The sequence below is a fragment of the Chelmon rostratus genome, chromosome 5 (assembly GCF_017976325.1).
Source record: "Chelmon rostratus isolate fCheRos1 chromosome 5, fCheRos1.pri, whole genome shotgun sequence".
NCBI lineage: Eukaryota > Metazoa > Chordata > Actinopteri > Chaetodontiformes > Chaetodontidae > Chelmon > Chelmon rostratus.
Genome location: NC_055662.1, coordinates 19464093 through 19483236, shown reverse-complemented (window position 1 = coordinate 19483236; position 19144 = coordinate 19464093). Strand labels below are relative to the sequence as shown.

Sequence of the window (19144 nt, the reverse complement as noted above, 5' to 3'; positions counted from 1 at the left end):
ATTCAGTTGACTATCATGTATGACAAAGAAAAGCCCCCAATCATCACATCTAAGAAGCTGAAACCAGCAAATATTGGACATTTTTGCTTGAAAAATTGCTGCAGCAATTATTTATGAAAACTGTACATCATTTTTTTCAACAATTTTCCAAAGTAGTGTTGTGATATGATATAATCCAAACATATCTGAGTGTGTGTGTGTGTGTGTGTGTGTGTGTGTGTGTGTGTGTGTGTGTGTGTAAGACCAAACCTCATAGTTGGAGAGCAATGCCATGTTCCATATCAGCTCAGGTGACGGCACCCCCGAGGTCATACAGGACAGGTCCACTCTCTCCCCCTCCATTAATGTCACTTTGGATGGGCTCAACGTTGCCATGGGAACCTCTACATACAACCAGGGAGTGGGAAGAAGGAGGAGGAGAAGCAGAGGTGGAAAGGGGAGAAGGGGGGGGAAAGGAAGGAAGCAAACTTAGGATTCGTGGCCAACTCTTGTCTTTTCAGTTGAAACACAAGGCACGTACTAACAACCTCGACAATAAGAGTGGAAGAGCAGGCAAACACACACCCACTACCACCGAGTGAAAAGAAAGACACACAAAGAAAGACCTCAAATTCAATCTCCCTCTTTCCCTCTCTCTCTCTCACTCTCTCTCTCTTTCATTTAAGCACACTCACCCCAATCAAACAGTCAGACAAAGAGACAGAGTTCAAACACAGTGATGGTTACACTGATTACTAGTGCATGTCTTCAGCAGCCCAAGTACTAAATTGATTGGACACAGTCTGAAGCCTCTGTCAAGCAAAGACACTGGTGACTCTGTGTGTGTGTGTGTGGGTGTGTGTCTGTGTGTGTGTGTGTGTGTACAGTGCTGACCAGGAGGTGACCTGAGTATGACCAATCAGACTCAATCAGAGTCTTGCCACCCTTGTCCCCCATCCAATAACATCCCTGGTGGAAGAAGAAGAAGAAGACGACAGGAAAAAAGAAGAGAAGGCAAATTAGAGAAGAAGACAAGAGAAATAAGAGAAGAGGACGAGAACAAAAAGAAGAAAAGATGAGAACAAAGAGAAGAGACGAAAAAGACAAAGATGTGGAGACAAGACGAGAACCAAAAGAGGAGAAGAGAAAAACGAAGGCGAGAAGAAACGAGAACAAAAAGAAGAGAAGAAGCTTAGAAGAGATTAGAGCAAGAGTAGAGAAGATGAGAAGAAAAGAACAAAATAAGAGAAGATGAGAACAAAAAGGAGAGAAAGCGAGAAAAGAGAAGACAGAATAGAGGAGAGGAGAACAAAAGGAACAAAGACGATTACAAAAAGAAGAAAAGAAGGGAGGGGAAGACGACGAGAATGGAAGAAGAGAAAACAAGAGCCGAAAGAAGACAGGAGAAGGAATGGGTGTCAACAGCTCCTGCAGATAAAACTGGACAGATTTCTTATCGAACCCTCTACCCTCCCCTTCTCCCCTCCTCTTCCACCCCTTCTGTCCGTCGGCAGAATGCTTATCACCAGGGCAACCCACTTATCACTACGGCAACCCACTCAATCACCACGGGACACACAAAAAAACAGTCATTTCAGTGGTGGCAGGCCAGCTGCCATATCAGAACCACATATCTTAACAGGCTCTCAGTAAATCAGCTTTCTACTGCCACGACAGCCATCTGCAGGTCACATTACACACACACACACACACACACACACGCACACACACACAAAGCTATACCCCACAGAGCCAAGAAATAAGAGCAAAACTTCTGGAAACCTCTTTGGTTTCTGATACGAGTACAGTTGCCATGACCTGTCAGTACAAAGAACATTACTTCCATGTTTAATTATTTACGAGGGCAGCTTTGGTAGCCAAACCATCCAGGACATTCTGTGCGATTGTAATCCTGTAGCTGCTTGGATGTGTTCAGAATCAACAAGTAGGATTGAGGAGGAGTTTACCGTAATTAGCATGGTAGACCGGCCTGTGTCACATGAGTCATTATGTGGAAAGATTTCACCATTATGTTCTTCAGCATTTGGCCCATGCTACAGCCCACCTGCAGCCAGTTGTAAACTGGGAAATCCTGCCAGTCAAGTGAGGATAAGCCAACAACACGACAGCATCCTAATGCACAACATGCGTGCCAAATGAAAAGACGCCAGACACTGTGAAAAATGTGCATTTGGTCGAATGTATTTTCATTACATTCTTTGACAAAACAATCCCGAGCAGGGAATGAAATTAGCACCTGCCACCGGCCAATTACAGGCTAGATGTTGTCTGTGGCAGGTCAAATGTTCAGGTCACCCGTGGCAGATAGCAATGTTCAGTGGCCTGCCTGGCAGGTAAGGTACAACCTTAAAGGACCAGTGTGTAGGATTTAGTGGCACCTAGAGGTGAAGTTTCATATTGCAACCAATTATATTCATCTACAAAGCTTTAATGCAGTTGCCTCCACCCTAGGTGAACTCATATAATCTTGGCACTCACAGAATAGGCTGATGCTTCACACTCCATTGATCAGATCTGAAATCGGGACAATGTCCCTTTCTTACAGTGCACCTTATACATGGAACAACCTGCAGAAGGCCTTACACTTGGACCCCCTGCTGCCACTACGGCTGCTCAAAGGCCTCATTTCAGACCTAGTTTTAAATGATTGCAAATGTTTTTAACTTGATGTTGCACTCCATCTTAAATATTTATTTTATTCTATTCCAATTGAACATTGTTATATTTCCTATATTTTTATTATTGACTGTTTTATTGTCTGCCGTTGTTTTGTTTTGTATCTCGAAACCATTGTAAATGAGGATACCTCCTTAATGGTCTTTTGACCATTTCCATTTCTGCCAACAGATCTCTCTGTCTTACACACTGGACCTTTAATTTCAGACCATAATCCCAACTCAAGGTCCACTGAGCATTCAGCTGTAATCACACAGTCTGTATTCAGACCCATCTACAACACACAACCAATGAACACAATATGCAGTATGTACCACATACAACCAGGGAGTTTTTCACAGTTGTTGCCGTATGAAACTATTAAATCGATTTATTTAGCGGTGTGCTCGGCCAGGCTGAGCTGGTTTCCTGTTTTGGAAAATGGAAGTAAATAGTAACACCGCTAATGGCAAACCAGCTATACTACCACTACCGAGTTGGACTATTTCTGTTGCTTTAGAAGCATGAGGTTTTTTTTTATCCTTGCTTCAATCAAACTGGGTTCCTTTTCATAAAACCTGTTAACTGATGGTATTTTTACTGCTCTTGCTGGTTTGGTCATGTGAACATTTCCCCCTTGGAAATATCTGCATAAGTCAAAAATGTAACATGATAACAGTGGTATGAAAATGAGAAAATATCTGGCAGTTGTGGGTCTGGCTCTCCTCAATCATTGTTGCCGAAGTCTGCTGTATTCAGCTGCAGTGGTCTGTGTGATTGCGTGATCGTGGCTGGGCGGCTTGCTGGCTAGCTTTTTGTGAAATGGCCAACATTCAAAATCTACACAGGTGTTTTCTCTCCTCAAAGTGGAAAGAAGTGAATTTAGTGATGAAATAGTATCTGAAAACTATATAAAAAAAACCTTCTTATTGTTGGCCTGGCTGGTTGTTATGACTGTTCCAGTGCTTTGCATTGTGGGACACAGTGGGCGAGGTAGACTGGCCCTTGCATACTGGAGATTTTTGGATTTTGTACAACATCCAGGTATTTTTGGTATACTGCATGCTACATTTTGCCCAAATCAGTACATACTGTCAGTAAACAGTCATGGTTCTGGGTTTTAGTTTAGTTATTTCCTGTTTTATACCGAGTTTCTCCACATGATTAGTCAAATAAGTTATAAAACTGCGCTGGGTGAAATCATACCAGATGCTGTGCTCACATGTCAACAGATCCATCTGGATGACCGACTGTATGATATGACTGGATGCTCTGAAAAAACCTTGGACATTGACTCGATTGATTTTTATTAAATTATGATTTCCAAGGCTTTGGTGCATGATTCACATCACTTTTATACTCACTGAAACTTTAAATGACTCCTAATGTTTCTAATTTGTCACTAAACCAAAGATTGAATCCATACATTTACAGGTGCTTCTTTTGAAATCAAAACAAATGTGTAAATCGTACTGAAAATCTTTGCTACTATTACTTATGGTAGCTTTTTCTTTTCTTTTTTTGCATTACCAGATGTCAATTCTGAGACGTGCATACCGCAGAAGCAACCTTCTCTCCTGTAAGCAATGATTTTTACAGGTAGAGAAAACTGTCACCATTAAAACGTAACCTAGAAGGTTGTGTGAAGATTGCATTACATTAGCCGCCCTTGACTCCCTTTGACTCCTCAAATCCAGACTGCCGTCGTTCACCAGGAGCACGTCCTGTGAATGTGCTGTAAGTTACGAGCTCAGCATGATGTGGAACTGAAAAGCATTTCAAAGGAAAACATCTACTGTTCTCTGCACAATGCGCCACAGCATACTTCAGCGTCATTGTCGGAGGTGCCATTGTTGTCAGCTGTTGTTGTAGGCCACAATAGGCAAGTCCACATTGGTGTTTACAGAAGTGTTCGCATTTTTTGTGGCAGGGTCCAAAGATGTGGTGATTTCAGATGGGAGGCAGGAGAGAGAGAGAGAGAAAATACAGCAGGAAGAGAAGGAAATGTGCTGCAAAGTGACACAACACAAAATCAGTCCTTGAGTTTGCCTTTATATTTTGTTGTTGTTCAAGTACAGTGAAGGCTGTCAGTGCATTGTGAGAGGGAGTCGCAAAATGATTTCTGCTCAAAGGACGCAGAGAAATGGGAGCAGAGAATGGGAGGCAGCGCTGGCTGAGCAGCCCTGACACCCGTAATCTGCTATAGATTATTGCTTTTCTGCCTAAATTACTGTCAGTCAAGCTGTCAGCTGGCCTGCTCTGACTATGACATCAGATAATTTGTCCTCAAATCTGTCAATAGCTGCCTTGTCTGTGTCTGTTGCTCTTTTTTTCATCTTAGAACATGCTATTATCGTGGTAAGTGATGTCATAGTTACACTTAAGTAACATTTAAACACATTTCTCCTGTTTGGTTTGAAGCTAATTTCCTGTGTTTAATTAGCTCTTCTGACGTCTAATCAGCTCACCAGACAAGAGCGTCGATGCAGGACCATTTTGCAAGAACAAACATTATGCTTCAACTTTTTTATGTCCAGTGACAACATTTTTTAAAATTAAAATTTAAAAAGGCAGCAATGTGGTTCGGACTACAAAAATATTGTATTGATGGCAAATAAACTAAAAAACAACCAGACATGCCCATCCGCCACCCCGCCACCTCCACCCCCCCCAAGGTACCTCCTGCATTTGCATTGGGCGTAAATCATGAGGTGCAGAATTATCTAACATGTAATTGCTCGTGATACTGAGGTGGTTCAGCTATGCATCATTCTTGTCAAAAAAGGTAAAAAAAAAAAAATCAAAACTGCACAGTAGCCTCTGTTTACGCACCAACTTTTCCTCCCTATTTCAAATTCTTCATTCTTTCAGATTAAGATGATTCACTGAATTGTTTGGATCGGCTGTGTTCTTCTGTTTTTGAACCTTTTATTTTAAACGCTGTTGGATCCCTCTGCTAGCTAAAATGACAGCAGCGTGGCCTAAAAACAAATGCAGAAGGGCCAAGCAAAGGTGGGGTAGCACTCATTTCCATTACCTTTTTAAAAGATTTAACTAGCTTGTAAAACATCAGGGCTGCAAGACATTAATCCGAATCCGTTTCCGTCATTGTGCAACAGGCTTTCGAACTTCTGTGTTGATTTGTAGCATATTACAGCTTTTGTGTCTTGTTTAATTCCTTGTCATCTAACAACTAAGTGCGTGTCTATAGGAAATTCACACATGTGAATAGCATCTACTGCCCACAGACACAGGAGCCATCTGGCCTCTTTGGTTGGTATGTACTGCCATTTACTGCTTGAGCCTGTGTCTACGTGCTGCATCTGTGTTTCACGTATGCAATACATGTAAGAGCACCGTGCACAGGAGGAAAGAGCGGAGACACACAGACAGATATGAACATTTATAGGGACACTGTGCAGTAAATTCACACATACGCTTAAGGAGGCTGATGTTAGAGAAGGGAGGATGAGAGCAGAGGGAAAAATACTTTAACAATAATCAAAGCAGGAAGACAGAAACAGGGACGGCAAAGGGACCTAAAGCCTGAAAGTCATTCCAGACAGACAGGCAGAGAGGGAGACAGATGAAGACAGACTGCATCAGCACTATGATGTGACCAGCAGAGGTCCGGTAATCCATCTGCTGTCATTTCCGAACCACCGAGAAAAAAAGCACCTATTCTCAGGACAGCTGGTTTCAATTATTAACATTCATACATTTGGATCATTTAGAGGATTTCAGCCACAGACACTTATGGTGTAACGAGTGCGATGGTGGAGAAACCTCAGTTTTTTTATCTTCACATTAACAAGCATGATCCTGAAGCAATCTTACAACTTAAGGAAGAGCTGTAAAAAGGAATTAAAGAAGTGTGGAGAGTTTATAGGTTTTATCAGGTTTTTTCAGTGTTTTAATCATCCCATTAACAAACAACTCTGTGGGAGAGTTTTGTTTCCTGCAGCTGTTTCAACCCCAGCATTTTTGCTGAGTGACAGAGCGCACTTGTTTTCATTTTGCATGAGCATGGGACTGCAGTAATTTTTGGTAAAGTTTCGTATCGGTCAGCAGCGGGAACAGTCTGCCAGCCTTATCGGGTGGAGCTCCAGCAGTAAACAGTGCACAGAGAGAAACAGAGAGAGAGGGTGGCCTCAGAGATCAGTGTCAGCCCGAGGGCACTGCTGGGCATTTCCTCTGCTTTGTGCCTTCCTCATATGTCATTCAGAAATGTTCGCGCAGACAGAAGGACAGACAGCCATGCATGCAAGCAGACAGACGGATGGAAAATAAGTAATAAAGAGGGGGAAAGCCAGCCTGGGAGAGGGAGAGGCAAACAACAGCGAGGAAAAACGACAGAGAGCAAAGGGCCAACAGTTGGGCCAGGCTGAGAGGTCTTTTGGTGTATCACTGTTAGCCCTGGGGCATTATTTGGCACCCCTGCTCCCATGTCCTCCTCCTCCTCCTCATATGTCACTCTGCCAGGGGGTCCCCTGCCCACATCTCCTGGGGCCCTGCTGTAACTGTGCTAATGCCAAAAATAACCTCTGCTAATGGAAGGGAGGCAGAGGGGACGGATCAATAGGAGTTATCAATGACATTGTTAGCTTCCTGCGAGCTAACTTATTGTTTGCGTCCTGTGCGTCCCGACTGCCCTGAGCTATTTTTGACCAGATCATTTGCTCCGTCAACAACTAAGAAGGCGAAATACTTTGAGATTCATGTTCTGGCTTATTCAATTGATGCCTATGAACGTGAAGATTCCTCTATGTTCTCACTTTGCAGCAACAAACTGGATCTGACTGGACTTATTACCCATAAGGCTGAAACAATCTGCGTTTCATTTGTTTACTTGGGTCAGGCTCAAGATCAAAATTATTACTGATTAGCAGCCAGATTTGCGCTTATAAAAACTGACAAATTCAAGATAAGTTTGGACCGATTTTACAAATCAGCGCGGGTCAGACTCATGAAAAGCTAAGAAGAAGGGAAGGACAACACTTCAGTTAACTGCTGTACATTCAAGCTAGATAAACACTCCCATTAGCAAGCGCATGAAAGGTTTGCAGTCTGCGACAGCAAGCTTGCTGCTTAGCTTTAGCGCTGTTGCACAGGTTTCAAAGTATTTTCCAGTTTGTAGATGAATTATTCCTTATGGGAATACTAAATGTATTTTTTTTGCAACTTAAACAAAGATGCAACATGTTCTTATTAGTTTTTCACAATCAAATCTTTTATTGCTCATAAAAATGTAATGTCTGCTGGTGCAGTGTTTCAGTGCAGCTTTGAAGAGGTCCAGAAATAATTCCTTCCTTGACGACAAAAACATGATGATTCAGAGAAAAAGGAAATGAAATCTGCTGCGTGACAGCAGGTCACCAGTGCTATAGGACATAGTGCAGATGGTCTTTATAACACTTCATTTTACTGTGATACATGCACTGATTTTTCTCCACTCAGCATCTTTTACACTCAGTGATGTCATCTCTGTGTTGAGTCCCTCTCACTATGATGTCTCTCTGACTCTATAATGTCCCACATAGTGACTTCTCTACACCTGCAAGCAAATGTCTCAGATGACTGTAACCAGTCTACAAGGTGACAGAACCGCTCACATGGCATACACACAGACTACTCTGCATGTCACACAGTTCTCTCTCCTCCGTTTAATCTTTGCATCATATGAGAAAAATCCCGACAACACAAGAGATAACGTCAGTGGGTTTAGTGTCTGTGGCTTTTTAGTGGCACCCAGCAGGAAGCAAACCCCTCCTCCTCAGTCCTGTTTAAAAGCGGGTGCATGCATGCGTTCATTTGGTCATTTGTTTGCTTGCTCATGTGTAAGACATTGTAGCTTTTTGCAATGCACAGTGTCTAGGGAAATTACAATATACATGCTGAGCAGAGGCCTGTGTAAGTGAAATACAGCGTGTGCAGCATCCTAGCCAGTGAAGGTTCACATACCAGTGGGTATATCTTACTGATTACTGCAGTGGCTGTGGTTAATGCATGGATTTTATGCTTTGTAGAGTTATTCTCCCAGGTTTAAACAACAAACTTCACTTTCTCCAGTTCCGCATCCCCCACACCTCCCCCGAGAACTGACAAAACGTTTAGCGCATTTGTTATCATAATAACAACTTTGAGACAGTATATGTAATGCACTTAAACACACACACACAACCGTGCACTTGGAAAAATCTTTGTAGAGGAAGCCATTAGGATTACTGTTTTGCTCCAGGTGCTTCAACACTTTGCACTCTGCTGCAGCTTGTGAATGTCTTTTTTCCAGCCCCTTACTCTCGCTGTGTGTGTGTATGTATGTATGTATGTGTGTGTGTGTGTGTGTGTGTGTGTGTGTGTGTGTGTGTGTGTGTGTGCGTGTGTGTGCGTGTGTGTGTGTTTGTGTGTGTGTGTGTCTGTCCTCACCACAGTTAGGCAGTGTTAGACTGGACAGCAGCTTGCGTCCTCCTCCATCCTCAATGCAGCGCAGCTCCTGAGTGTCAGCTTCCTCTCCTAACCACAGCTTGATCCACATGTTCTCACAGGAGCAGTGCAGAGGGTTCCCTGACAGGATCCTGCACACACACACACACACACAAGGTCAAGAACAGTGAGTAGCAGAGCAAGAGGGTATAAGAAACAAAACAAAACAGCCAACCCCCAGCACCTCTACATTACTCGTTACATTTCCTTTAGTAATGCGTACAAGAGCCAACACGTGAAAACAACAAGGTGTTTCTCGGCTGGGAGAATTAACTTAACTTGGAACTTGTTGCAAGGCATACAGTCCGGCATACAACCCCCGATAAAACAGCACCTTGTCATTTTTACACTTGAGTACAGATTAAACAAAGTGGAGCTGGTAGGCTTGTTTTGTTGCCTTTAGAATGAGCCAGGCTAGCTGTTTCCCCCTGTTTCCAATCTTATGCTAAGCTAGGCTAACTGATTGCTGGCTTCAGCTTCATATCGACCGGATAGATATGAGAGTGGTATCAAACTTCTAATTTCACTCTCAGTAAGTGTATTTCTCCAAATGTAGATCTGTTCCTTTAAGATGCAGCTCTTTCCAACCTAATCACAGAATGAATGTTGGCATTGTACAACACAGTGTAGATATATCGAAACGTTGTGAATTCAAACTTTACATTTCTTTACATTTCAATTTTAAATCATATGTTATGACATCAGGTCTTGTGTGTGTCTTTAGGGTCAGGGAAAGATCATCACTCAGCTCATATACATGTACTGGTAACCTGAACTACATCACTTTGATTCGTGCTGTAGAAATTGGTTATATTTATTTGACACATATTGAACATACAAATGTAACACATCTGTGGTCTGCAGGAACGTACAATGCCAACATCTTTCAGTGCGATGCAACTACAATAATGGGAGACAAAGTAAAGGGTATGTTTGGGGGGCATGTTCATCTTATTGACAGGTGTCATAGCCAATCACACTGAGCCCTGGTGGCTAACTGTCACTTGTCAACCCCACCTCAGCCAATCCCAGTCTCCCTCCATGATATCTAAATTGAAATTTCCAAAAAAAAAAAAAAAAGCTGCATGCAGCAGTACACCTAACTCCAAGCTTCAAAACATCACATCAGAAATCTATATGTGACACTGAAGACGCAGTGTGTTCATGTTTATCTGCAGACTGTGATGATAACTGGGAGGTAGACCAGAGAGAGAGACAGGAACAGACAGACAGACACGGAGATGGACGGACTGATAGAGAAAGCTTCGCTGAACTCACAGATAAGAGATGTTGAGGTGTCTGAATATCCTCCAGGACAGCGATGACAGGTTGTTATCTTTCAGATTCCTGCAAATTAGGTCGAACATCAGGGAATGAGACAGCACAACAAAATATTAGGTTGATGTTGCAGCAACTGACGGCACATTTCTACACGCACCAATACGCCTGCATTATTATTTCTCATTAAAAGTTCCCCCTCTAAGGATTCTGACAGTTAACCTTAACTGGTACATTTGATCAGTATAATAAGCATCGCGCTTTAATTTATGTTGACAAGATCCCAAAATCAATTATAAAGCCTGTTCAGTCTGAACCTGAACTGGACCTCATTTCCATCAGTCTCTCAGCCATGACAGGGCCCGTTTCTTTTCTTTCTGGTTAATTTTCCTTGATATCGTTGCACATAAATCTGCTTTACAGTTTCAACAATAAATTACACAAAAAATGACTATAATTAAAAATAGATTTTCATTTGATAAGACAGCTCATTTTTAACAGTTTAGTCAAACAAATAAATCTGATCAGTGGCTGTTGCGTGGGAAGAAAGGAACATGTGTGTTTACTTACAGGTACTGCAGCTTGATGTTGTTTTGAAAGGCCAGCTTTGATACATACGTTAGCCTGCTGTTGGTCACCGTTCTGATACAAAAACAAACGCAACAGCATCATTGTCATCGTCATCAGCAGCAGTACAATCATCAACGGCGACTGCAGCAAAAGCAGGAATTCAGGGTCCCGATCGGCTCCATAAAGTCTGAGAAAAGATTCAGGCTAGTGGATACAGCACCTGGCAACCAAAATTCTGCTCTTAAAAAAAGATAAAGATTACAAATAATGCATTGGTCACAACTTAAAACTGTTTCATAAAGCATGTGTTTTTAGAAAGTGGGACACAGTTTTAGTTAAACAAGCCAAAATGATTACAGTGGCAACATTATAGGAGTATTTGTGAATGGTGTGAGGTTGTAACTGTGAAAGAGGGCTGTTGGTCACATTCTGAAAAACCGATAGTTAACATCATGGCAGTGATGTTTAAACGAGTAACTCCACCAAAACCTGCGTCATTATGAAGATAAAATATATCCTCTGAATATGTTTGTTATTTGAACTCAGCACTAAACTCAGTGCCCTCTTTTAAATCTCTCCTTAAAAAAGTCATTTAAAGAATTACAGCAGATACCATCCGTATGAAGACAAGTTTTAAAAAAAGTCTCCTTGTTTTGTAGATTTAGGATTTTATTCACTTTTATTATTTGCTTTGCCTGGAAAGCACTTTGCAACTTTGTTTTGAAACATGCAACATGAATGAAGTTATTGTTTTATATATTTATTTTTTGTGTCATGCACATGAGAGGTTATAAGACACCAAAAAGTACTGTTGCAGTGGTGAAACATGAACATAACCACGTATCAGAGAGACCAGCAGAGCTGCTCGTTTGTACACCTGATGGTAACGTACCTGAAGGTAACTGTGCACACAGAAATCTTAGTAGTTGTTTTTATTTGCACCAAACATCAACAGACCTTCTTTCCTTAAAATAAATCACTCATGCAAAATAAAGATCACACCTCAATAATCCAGGAGTGTCTACGCAAACTGTCCCAATTAAAGATCTTTCGAGTGAGCCGCTGTTCAGGCATATTCAAAGTCTGCCACGGCGCAACGCCTGCGCATTTATCTTTTTATATATAAATACAACAGATGTCTCAATAAAAAGCCTCGTCACGTACAAAAAAAAAACAGTTTTAAGAATCAGGTGCCTTTAATATTCCTAGAAACTGTGCATTACTCAGCACTGATAAAACCAGGTGCAGAGAGTGCGTGCCCTTCATCAGCTGACGTGAGGCTGGAAGACAGCATCATTATCTGATAAGAAAAGTCGGTTTAACAGATGTTCTGTGACTGATCTCATCAGACAGGAGTGAGACCGCGCAAAGATTTTCATCTGACAGGAAAGACACTTAACAAAGGATGGCTGTAAGTGCGATGAAAATGGTGAAATTGTATTATTATATTGGTATGAAGACCTCTTATTTTAAAATATTAACTCTGCACCGAGTGTAATTTTGTGTCGTGCTTCACAGCCACATGGGACAGTCACCCTCGTCTGCATTTAGAGTTGTGCACTGGGTCCAGCCACAATTAAAAGCACATTCGCTTGCAGTGAGTAACTTGCTTTGCGCGAACCTACCAAACTGGATATTGGCTGGAAAATTAGGCAGTGTTTACTTAACAGATTATTAAGCTGCCAGAAAGTGCAGCTTGGAAGACAACTCTGTTTTAGATTAAGAAATTAAATGAGACACAGATGCAAAGCAAAACACAGTAACTGCAAATCACCCTGGGACGCTGCCATAAACAGCAGGATTTTAAAGCAACAGATGTGGACAGCACATCGCCTTAAGCAAGAAGGAGAATTATCAATAAAGGCAAAGTAAATCAATATTTCCCAGATAGTGGACTATAACAAGGCAAATAAGTATATATAAGAGTAAACTGTAATGAAAATCTTCTTCATGCTGCTTATATTTTGGCCCTAAGAATTGAATATTTCAAAAATAAAGCTAATTTTTTACTAAATTTGTCTCTTAACAATAGCTTTGAATGCATGCCCTGGTCCACAGTGTTTGTCTCAGTAATAAGAGCCATGGAAGACTTACAGGTTCCTGAGATTCTTGTAGTAGTGCAGGTCTTTGTCGTTGATTGAGGAGAAGCTGCTCTGGTTGGCGATGTAGCTGTCAGGAGATACAAGTGTGTGTGTCAGAAGGCCCATTTGTAAATGGAGGGAAGCCGAAACAGAAGCGTTTCAACAAGACAAAGGAACATAATAAGCCCATATAATTAGTTCAGAGTTCAGAATTAAAAAATGAACTCCTGAAGGACCAACAGCTGATAAATGGGACACAGAGGGGAGCTGCTGGTTTTTTAAAAGTGGAGAAACAAGCAGAGATCTGGCTCGTCTTTTCCTTATCTGCTCTTGAGAAGGCTCTCGACCAGTTTAAGGACAAACAGGAGACGACTGTGGGCAAATCAGGCTTGGAAAGCATGTAAATGTATAAACTTCACAGCTTTGTGATAAGATGTATGAGAACGTTTAGGTCTAAGCAAAACCTCCAGAGCGATCTGAGCCCAGTCTGAACATCCACAGAGGGAACATGCTGCAGCAGTCACAGCAGTGCTCTTTGTCCTCAGCCGTGCGTTTTGTTCCGCTAAATCACAAGGTCAGGAAATGATGTTTTTCATGTGTTAGACGCACAGCATCCAACTGGGAGGTAAAACGTCTCTCATTAGATTCACTCATTTTCAAGATCAAGCATTAAACAGCCTTCAGTTTCTGTCGTTGCTAATCATTTCAAATACAACGTGATGAGTGTATTCTACGTCTCTCATCTGTGAACGTACATCAAAACAATTATAATTAGTCAATGCAAGTTAAAAGAATGATGAGTGAGGATTGAAAAGACCGTTATTATTCCATAAGGGTGCCCCGGGGTCTAAGCTGCACCACACCGTGCATGCACCGTGTTATCCCAGCGCCCCGGTTCAAGTCTGACGGGTGGGGGTTTTGCTTCATATCACCTCTCCTCTCTTTCTCCCCTCATTTCCTGTCAGATCTCTGCCGTCGCTCTCAAATAAAATCAAAACGCCTGGAAACACTACTGCAGAAAAAAAGAGGAATGCAGTTTGATATGTGCCTTTCAATAATTAAAAAAGCTGAGGCAGAGTGTGAGCATTTCTCAGAGGTTTACACACCGATAAACTTCCCTCTTTCTTCGAGAAGCAGCGTCTTCAACACAGACTCACATGATTACTTCCACTGAAGAGTGGCGCTGCCTGACAGTAATGAAACACCACTGAAACTCAATTGTGGCAGAATGTTTTGGGGTGACAGTCCTATTCGTAATCTACCAGAAATCACCAATTACACCTTCAGCAAACCCTGGTATCTGTAGAGCGGCTATAAAGTCAAAAGCAGACAGCGCTCCCGCTCAAGTAAGATGAGTAATAACGGCACCGCAAAACACCAACAGCATGCACATACATCTCTGCTTTATCGTCAGGAGCCGTCACTGCAGGGAGGAGTTCAGCTTAGTTACTACACCCACATGTGTCCATCAGACCAATACTCTGATTGCCTCTGGGCAGTATGACAGTATTATGATACAAAAGTGGGGATTTTTCTTCTCGGTTCAATCTTTTTCATCTTTATCAAACACATTTCTGCACTGTTCCTCTTGTGTTAATATCTCCCAGAGAGCCAACACCCACAGAGAATCACCAACACTGTCAATATTGAGGTAATCAGTCCAAAAAAAAAAAAGAAAAAGAAAAAGATTTTAACTCTGTCATCCAGCCATTTAGTACACCCACCTTCTGGAGGATATTTCAGAGCAGATGGGAACTAAATCTGATTGGTTTGACTCAGCTTTTAAACCAAACGCATCCATACATGGAGCAGGAATCAACACAAAGAACTGCATTTGACTTTTTCCCACCCTTTTTGGAGCTGACGCTGACATCGAGAGCCCACTATGCTCTGGCAAACTGTGTGTTTCCAGTGCAGGTGACATCAAAATCAGGACGTTTGACCAATTAACACGGACAGGGGACACGACAACCCCGTCTCCCCTGTTTCTGGCAAGGTCGTTGGGAACAGGACGTCGCCCGCTCATCAGTAATTTGTCTGTTTACATTAGCCAAGCACTCAGTGGATGTTTTTCACCAGACTGCTGCCTCATTTAAACAGCATTCAAGGCTTCTCCAAGTTCATCTCTGACAAGTCATTATCAACAAGGCCGTTTATCTCTGCCAGCGGAGATATTGCAGCAATTAAATGTTAGAATCTCTTGTTTAATTGCTCACTCGTATAAATGCTTAGACATGTCTAAATTTATTCCAAGGCCAAATGCATTTTAGCCTGTGACATAGCAGGAAAGGGAAAGGGGGTCGGCTTACAGTACATTTCAAATGCAAACTGAGATTTTGTGTCATGCTGAATAATCACAGAAACATCCAAGCAAAATGTTGACTCTGATTAGAAAAATGTGGCTTTTTCTCCCCCTCCAGCATCTAGTTTTCTCCGCTGCTGTGGTTCATTTGAATACACTCATATAAGCCATCTTGGGAAGTGTCTGTGCTAATATTTGGACAGTGGTGTCTGGCGTGCGTGTCTCCGTCCGCGCGCGCGCACGCACGCACATACACGTAGGAGGGCGCACGCGCTCGGACACAGACTGGGCTTTGTCTGATGGTCGGGATGAAGTCTCCCAGCCTCGGCTGCTATCGTTTCTGAACGAGCCGCCACCACGCTGGTGTGATGTGGCCCATGATGGCAGTAAGTCTGTTACGCAATGTAGGTTACACATGATGCGCGTCTGAGGCGAGCGCGCGCCGAGTGCGTGAGCAGGACTTCGCCTTAAATTCAGAATCATTGCACAAAAAAAAAAAAATAAAAATAACCTATAATCTGGAGCGGGTCTGTCTCTTTCCTGGCAGACTGTCGGCTCCACACACAGCTGAGGGGTAAATGATGGCATTCATTTATTGGAAAAGTGTTCAACATTGTTAATTGTTAATAAATGTGAAGATTTAAGGAGCGCTTGTGAACACCTTCCTCCTGTAATGCTTATGAGAGAGACTCACATGTCGGTGATGTTCTCCATCTCCGCCTCGCTCTGCAGGACGGGGAACGCGTTGATGTCCCGCTCCGGGTCCACGCAGGAGATCCTGGTGCTGCTGCAGGAGCAAGACGACGGGCATGCCTCCGCGGACATCCGCGGATCACCCGAGCCCACCACCACCGCCCCGACGACCACAGCCCACCACCACCAGCAGCAGCACCGCCACGACCCGGACCCTCTCCGCGGCGAGGAGAGAGCCCCGGTCCCGGGTCTCAAGGCGCTCATCTCGGGTGCCTACTTCAGCTATAAGGCTCGCTGAACAGCCCCACGGCCCGGCCCAGGTTGGCTGGGATCAGCCCCGGTTCAGCCAATCAAGGAGAGGAGAAATGAAGTAAAATCCGATGCTCAGGTGGATGAAGGCGGCGCGGCTACAAAACCATCAGCCGTGACAGACAGCAGTGACAGACAGCGAGCCGGAAAAAAGAAAAGAGGAGAATGTCCCTTTCCTGTGTGTTTCCTCCAGAACCCCCCCGTCAGTCAAAATCACACTGCCACACTGACGGGTGTGTGCCAAGGAGGCTCTCTCTCTCTCTCTCTCTCTCTCTCTCTCACCACACACATACACACACACACACTCACTGTTCCCTGTGTGTGGATGCTTCTCGACAGGGGGACGGGTGGTGGGTGGTGGTGGTGGTGCTGCCGCTTGGTTGGGTGGATACAGAATGAACGGCAGTCGGGGCGGGAGAGCCGTGCGGTGCGCACCGCCGTTCCCGCGCGTATGAAGCCTGCGATGAGGAGAGAGGAGGGAGAGCAGAGGAGGAAGACTACCAGCATCAAAGCAGATCGTGTATAACGTGATACCTCATTGATCCCCCTTTAGGGAAATGCTCCCTGCTCTGCTTGCAGGATGGTCTGGGGGAAGGGTCAGGTGCGGAGCAGGAGGGTTTTTTGCTCAAGGGCGCCTCAGCGAGCCCTAGGCTTCCCCTTCTGCTTAATTTGTGGGCCATTAGGGGTTAAAGTTCTGTGACAGGCTTCACCGGCCTTGCCTTGAGTTGTGAACGAGGTGTGAGCGTCCTTGTCAGATAGTGAGAGAAACAGAGAGGTGGAGAGGTGGAGGTGGAGGTTTAATTTATCCGCTGGCCGGCTTCAGATTATATGTGTAAATGAGATATAAGGGGCTATCAATTTACAGGCTCTAATTGGCATAATCATTCCCATCATCACCGCTGTCGTCATTATAATCATCATTAGCATCTGGTTGTGATGCTGGCTGTTTCATAAGTAGACCTGTATACATTTAATCAGTGAGAAACAAAGCTGTCTGAAGGAGCCTTTATTTTGCATCTAGGTAGTCACTCAAGTGCCGCATTTCCACGCTTATACTCGGGAAGAGGAAAGGATTGATGTGTGGAAAGTGATGCATGTAAACAACAGTCTCCTGTTAACCACCAAGCAACATGTTATAGAACGTTTAATTTTAATGCCAAGTGAGCTGATGGGTGCTTCCACTGGAAATATAAGACAAGAGGTGGATGTAAAGCGTCACATGAAAGAGAGAACAAGAGAGAAAGAGGGAGCAATCACCAATCATCAGGTCTTTAGCTGGTGTGTACTAGACCAAGCGTCACCTTGTTGAATCATTAGGCAATATTTCATAATCATATGGGGCTCCCAGCCAAAGCAGACCTGAATCAATAATCTGTCATCTCAGAGTGGAGGCTATAGGGCTGCATGCCAGTCACTCCGCTGCTATAGATCTCCCACCGCTGGATGCATTTCTAACACAAGCGTTAATCTGCCTTTTACGCTGTGCAGCCACTGAAGAGCAGCGCTCCTCAGTCTTTCACCTTGTACGTGAGAGACGGAATGACAGCACATCTGCCTGTGAGCAGCAACAACACACCACAGCTGTGAGGAGTCCTCTCCTCCCTGCTCCTGCTCCCTCTCTCCAATGTCCGGTCCCCATGTGCAGCTCTAATATGACGTTTGTGCTGACGCACAGGCAGTGCTGCTGAATAGAGGAGTGTAATTATGGAGCCCTGTCTGTGTCTGAACCAATCTGGTGGATGCCTGCCTCAAAAAGCAGGGGTGTATGCATTCTGCATGGAACAGAGTGGGCTTACCAATTAAAACACTGTCTCACCAACATAATACTACAATTACTCTCTGTTCCTTTTAAAAATTGATGGAGGCTGTAATCTGTGTTAAAGGTCTTTGACATTTTAAACATGTAATCAGCCTCACTGGACCATCTGTCATCCACAGACAGAGCATGAGTCTCGATGCGTTTTTTCCAATGCTGTGAGAATATAAGAGTATGCCACGCACATTTAGCTTGTTGTGCAAATTATGCACCCTTTGATGTGTTGAATGCAAAACACAAATCACCACTGTACACATTTTTATATATGCATGTAATGGATGCTGCCACTGATGAGATTTAAACATGTTAAAGGCTTCCCTACTGACACAGTGAACAAAGCCTTTAGGTTTGGCTTGTTAACTACATTACACATCTGAAGTTAAAAAAACGTTTTCAATGAGTGTCATTTCTGGAGGAGTTTGCACATAAAGTCCTCATCTGCAAACTTGAAAGATAGTTGTCACGTGTTTTCCTGGAGTTGATCCATTGATACTGAATTACAAAAGATAGTTTAAGAGAGTACATTTTAAATGTTTTCTGTTTTGTTTCTTGAATGAGCTCTGGCTCTTTGAAAATGTAGCTATACGTCACTTTACCATGGGTGCTGTGTGTCTAAGAAGAGTCATTTGTCTCCATGGAACAGCTCCAAAATTTGTTTCAGGATGATATAAATAAAAATCAGATCAGATGCAATAGTGTAACTACAAATTGATCCAAGTAAGTTTCATTTAATTAAAAAGCAGACTTTCTCTTATATTGAAACACTATTGATTCTGTTGGTCCGGTGACTTGTGTATATTTCTTTTCTCATGACGTCACTCAGCTTCCCTAGCAACATGACATCTTACAGTAAAGATCTTTTCCCTTCCTTTGTGATCACTGTTCTTTTATGTTTGACACCATCAGGTATTGTGTGGTCACAAAGAACTAATGTGTGTTCACGATAGTCGGTTGTGT

At 43.1% G+C, this 19144-nt stretch overlaps 1 protein-coding gene across 1 annotated transcript in view; it reads right to left on the bottom strand.

Moving 5' to 3' along the window:
- ntrk2a (neurotrophic tyrosine kinase, receptor, type 2a) overlaps window positions 1-16326 on the bottom strand; it is an 80200-nt gene extending 63874 nt beyond the window's left edge. The window contains exons 1-6 of the mRNA XM_041936597.1: window positions 16064-16326; window positions 13081-13155; window positions 10987-11058; window positions 10417-10485; window positions 9082-9230; window positions 250-383 (exon numbers count right to left, since the gene is read on the bottom strand). Of these exons, the coding sequence (XP_041792531.1) occupies window positions 250-383; window positions 9082-9230; window positions 10417-10485; window positions 10987-11058; window positions 13081-13155; window positions 16064-16326 (762 nt within the window). The remainder of the gene's footprint in view (window positions 1-249; window positions 384-9081; window positions 9231-10416; window positions 10486-10986; window positions 11059-13080; window positions 13156-16063) is intronic.
- Between the last annotated feature and the right edge of the window lie 2818 nt (window positions 16327-19144).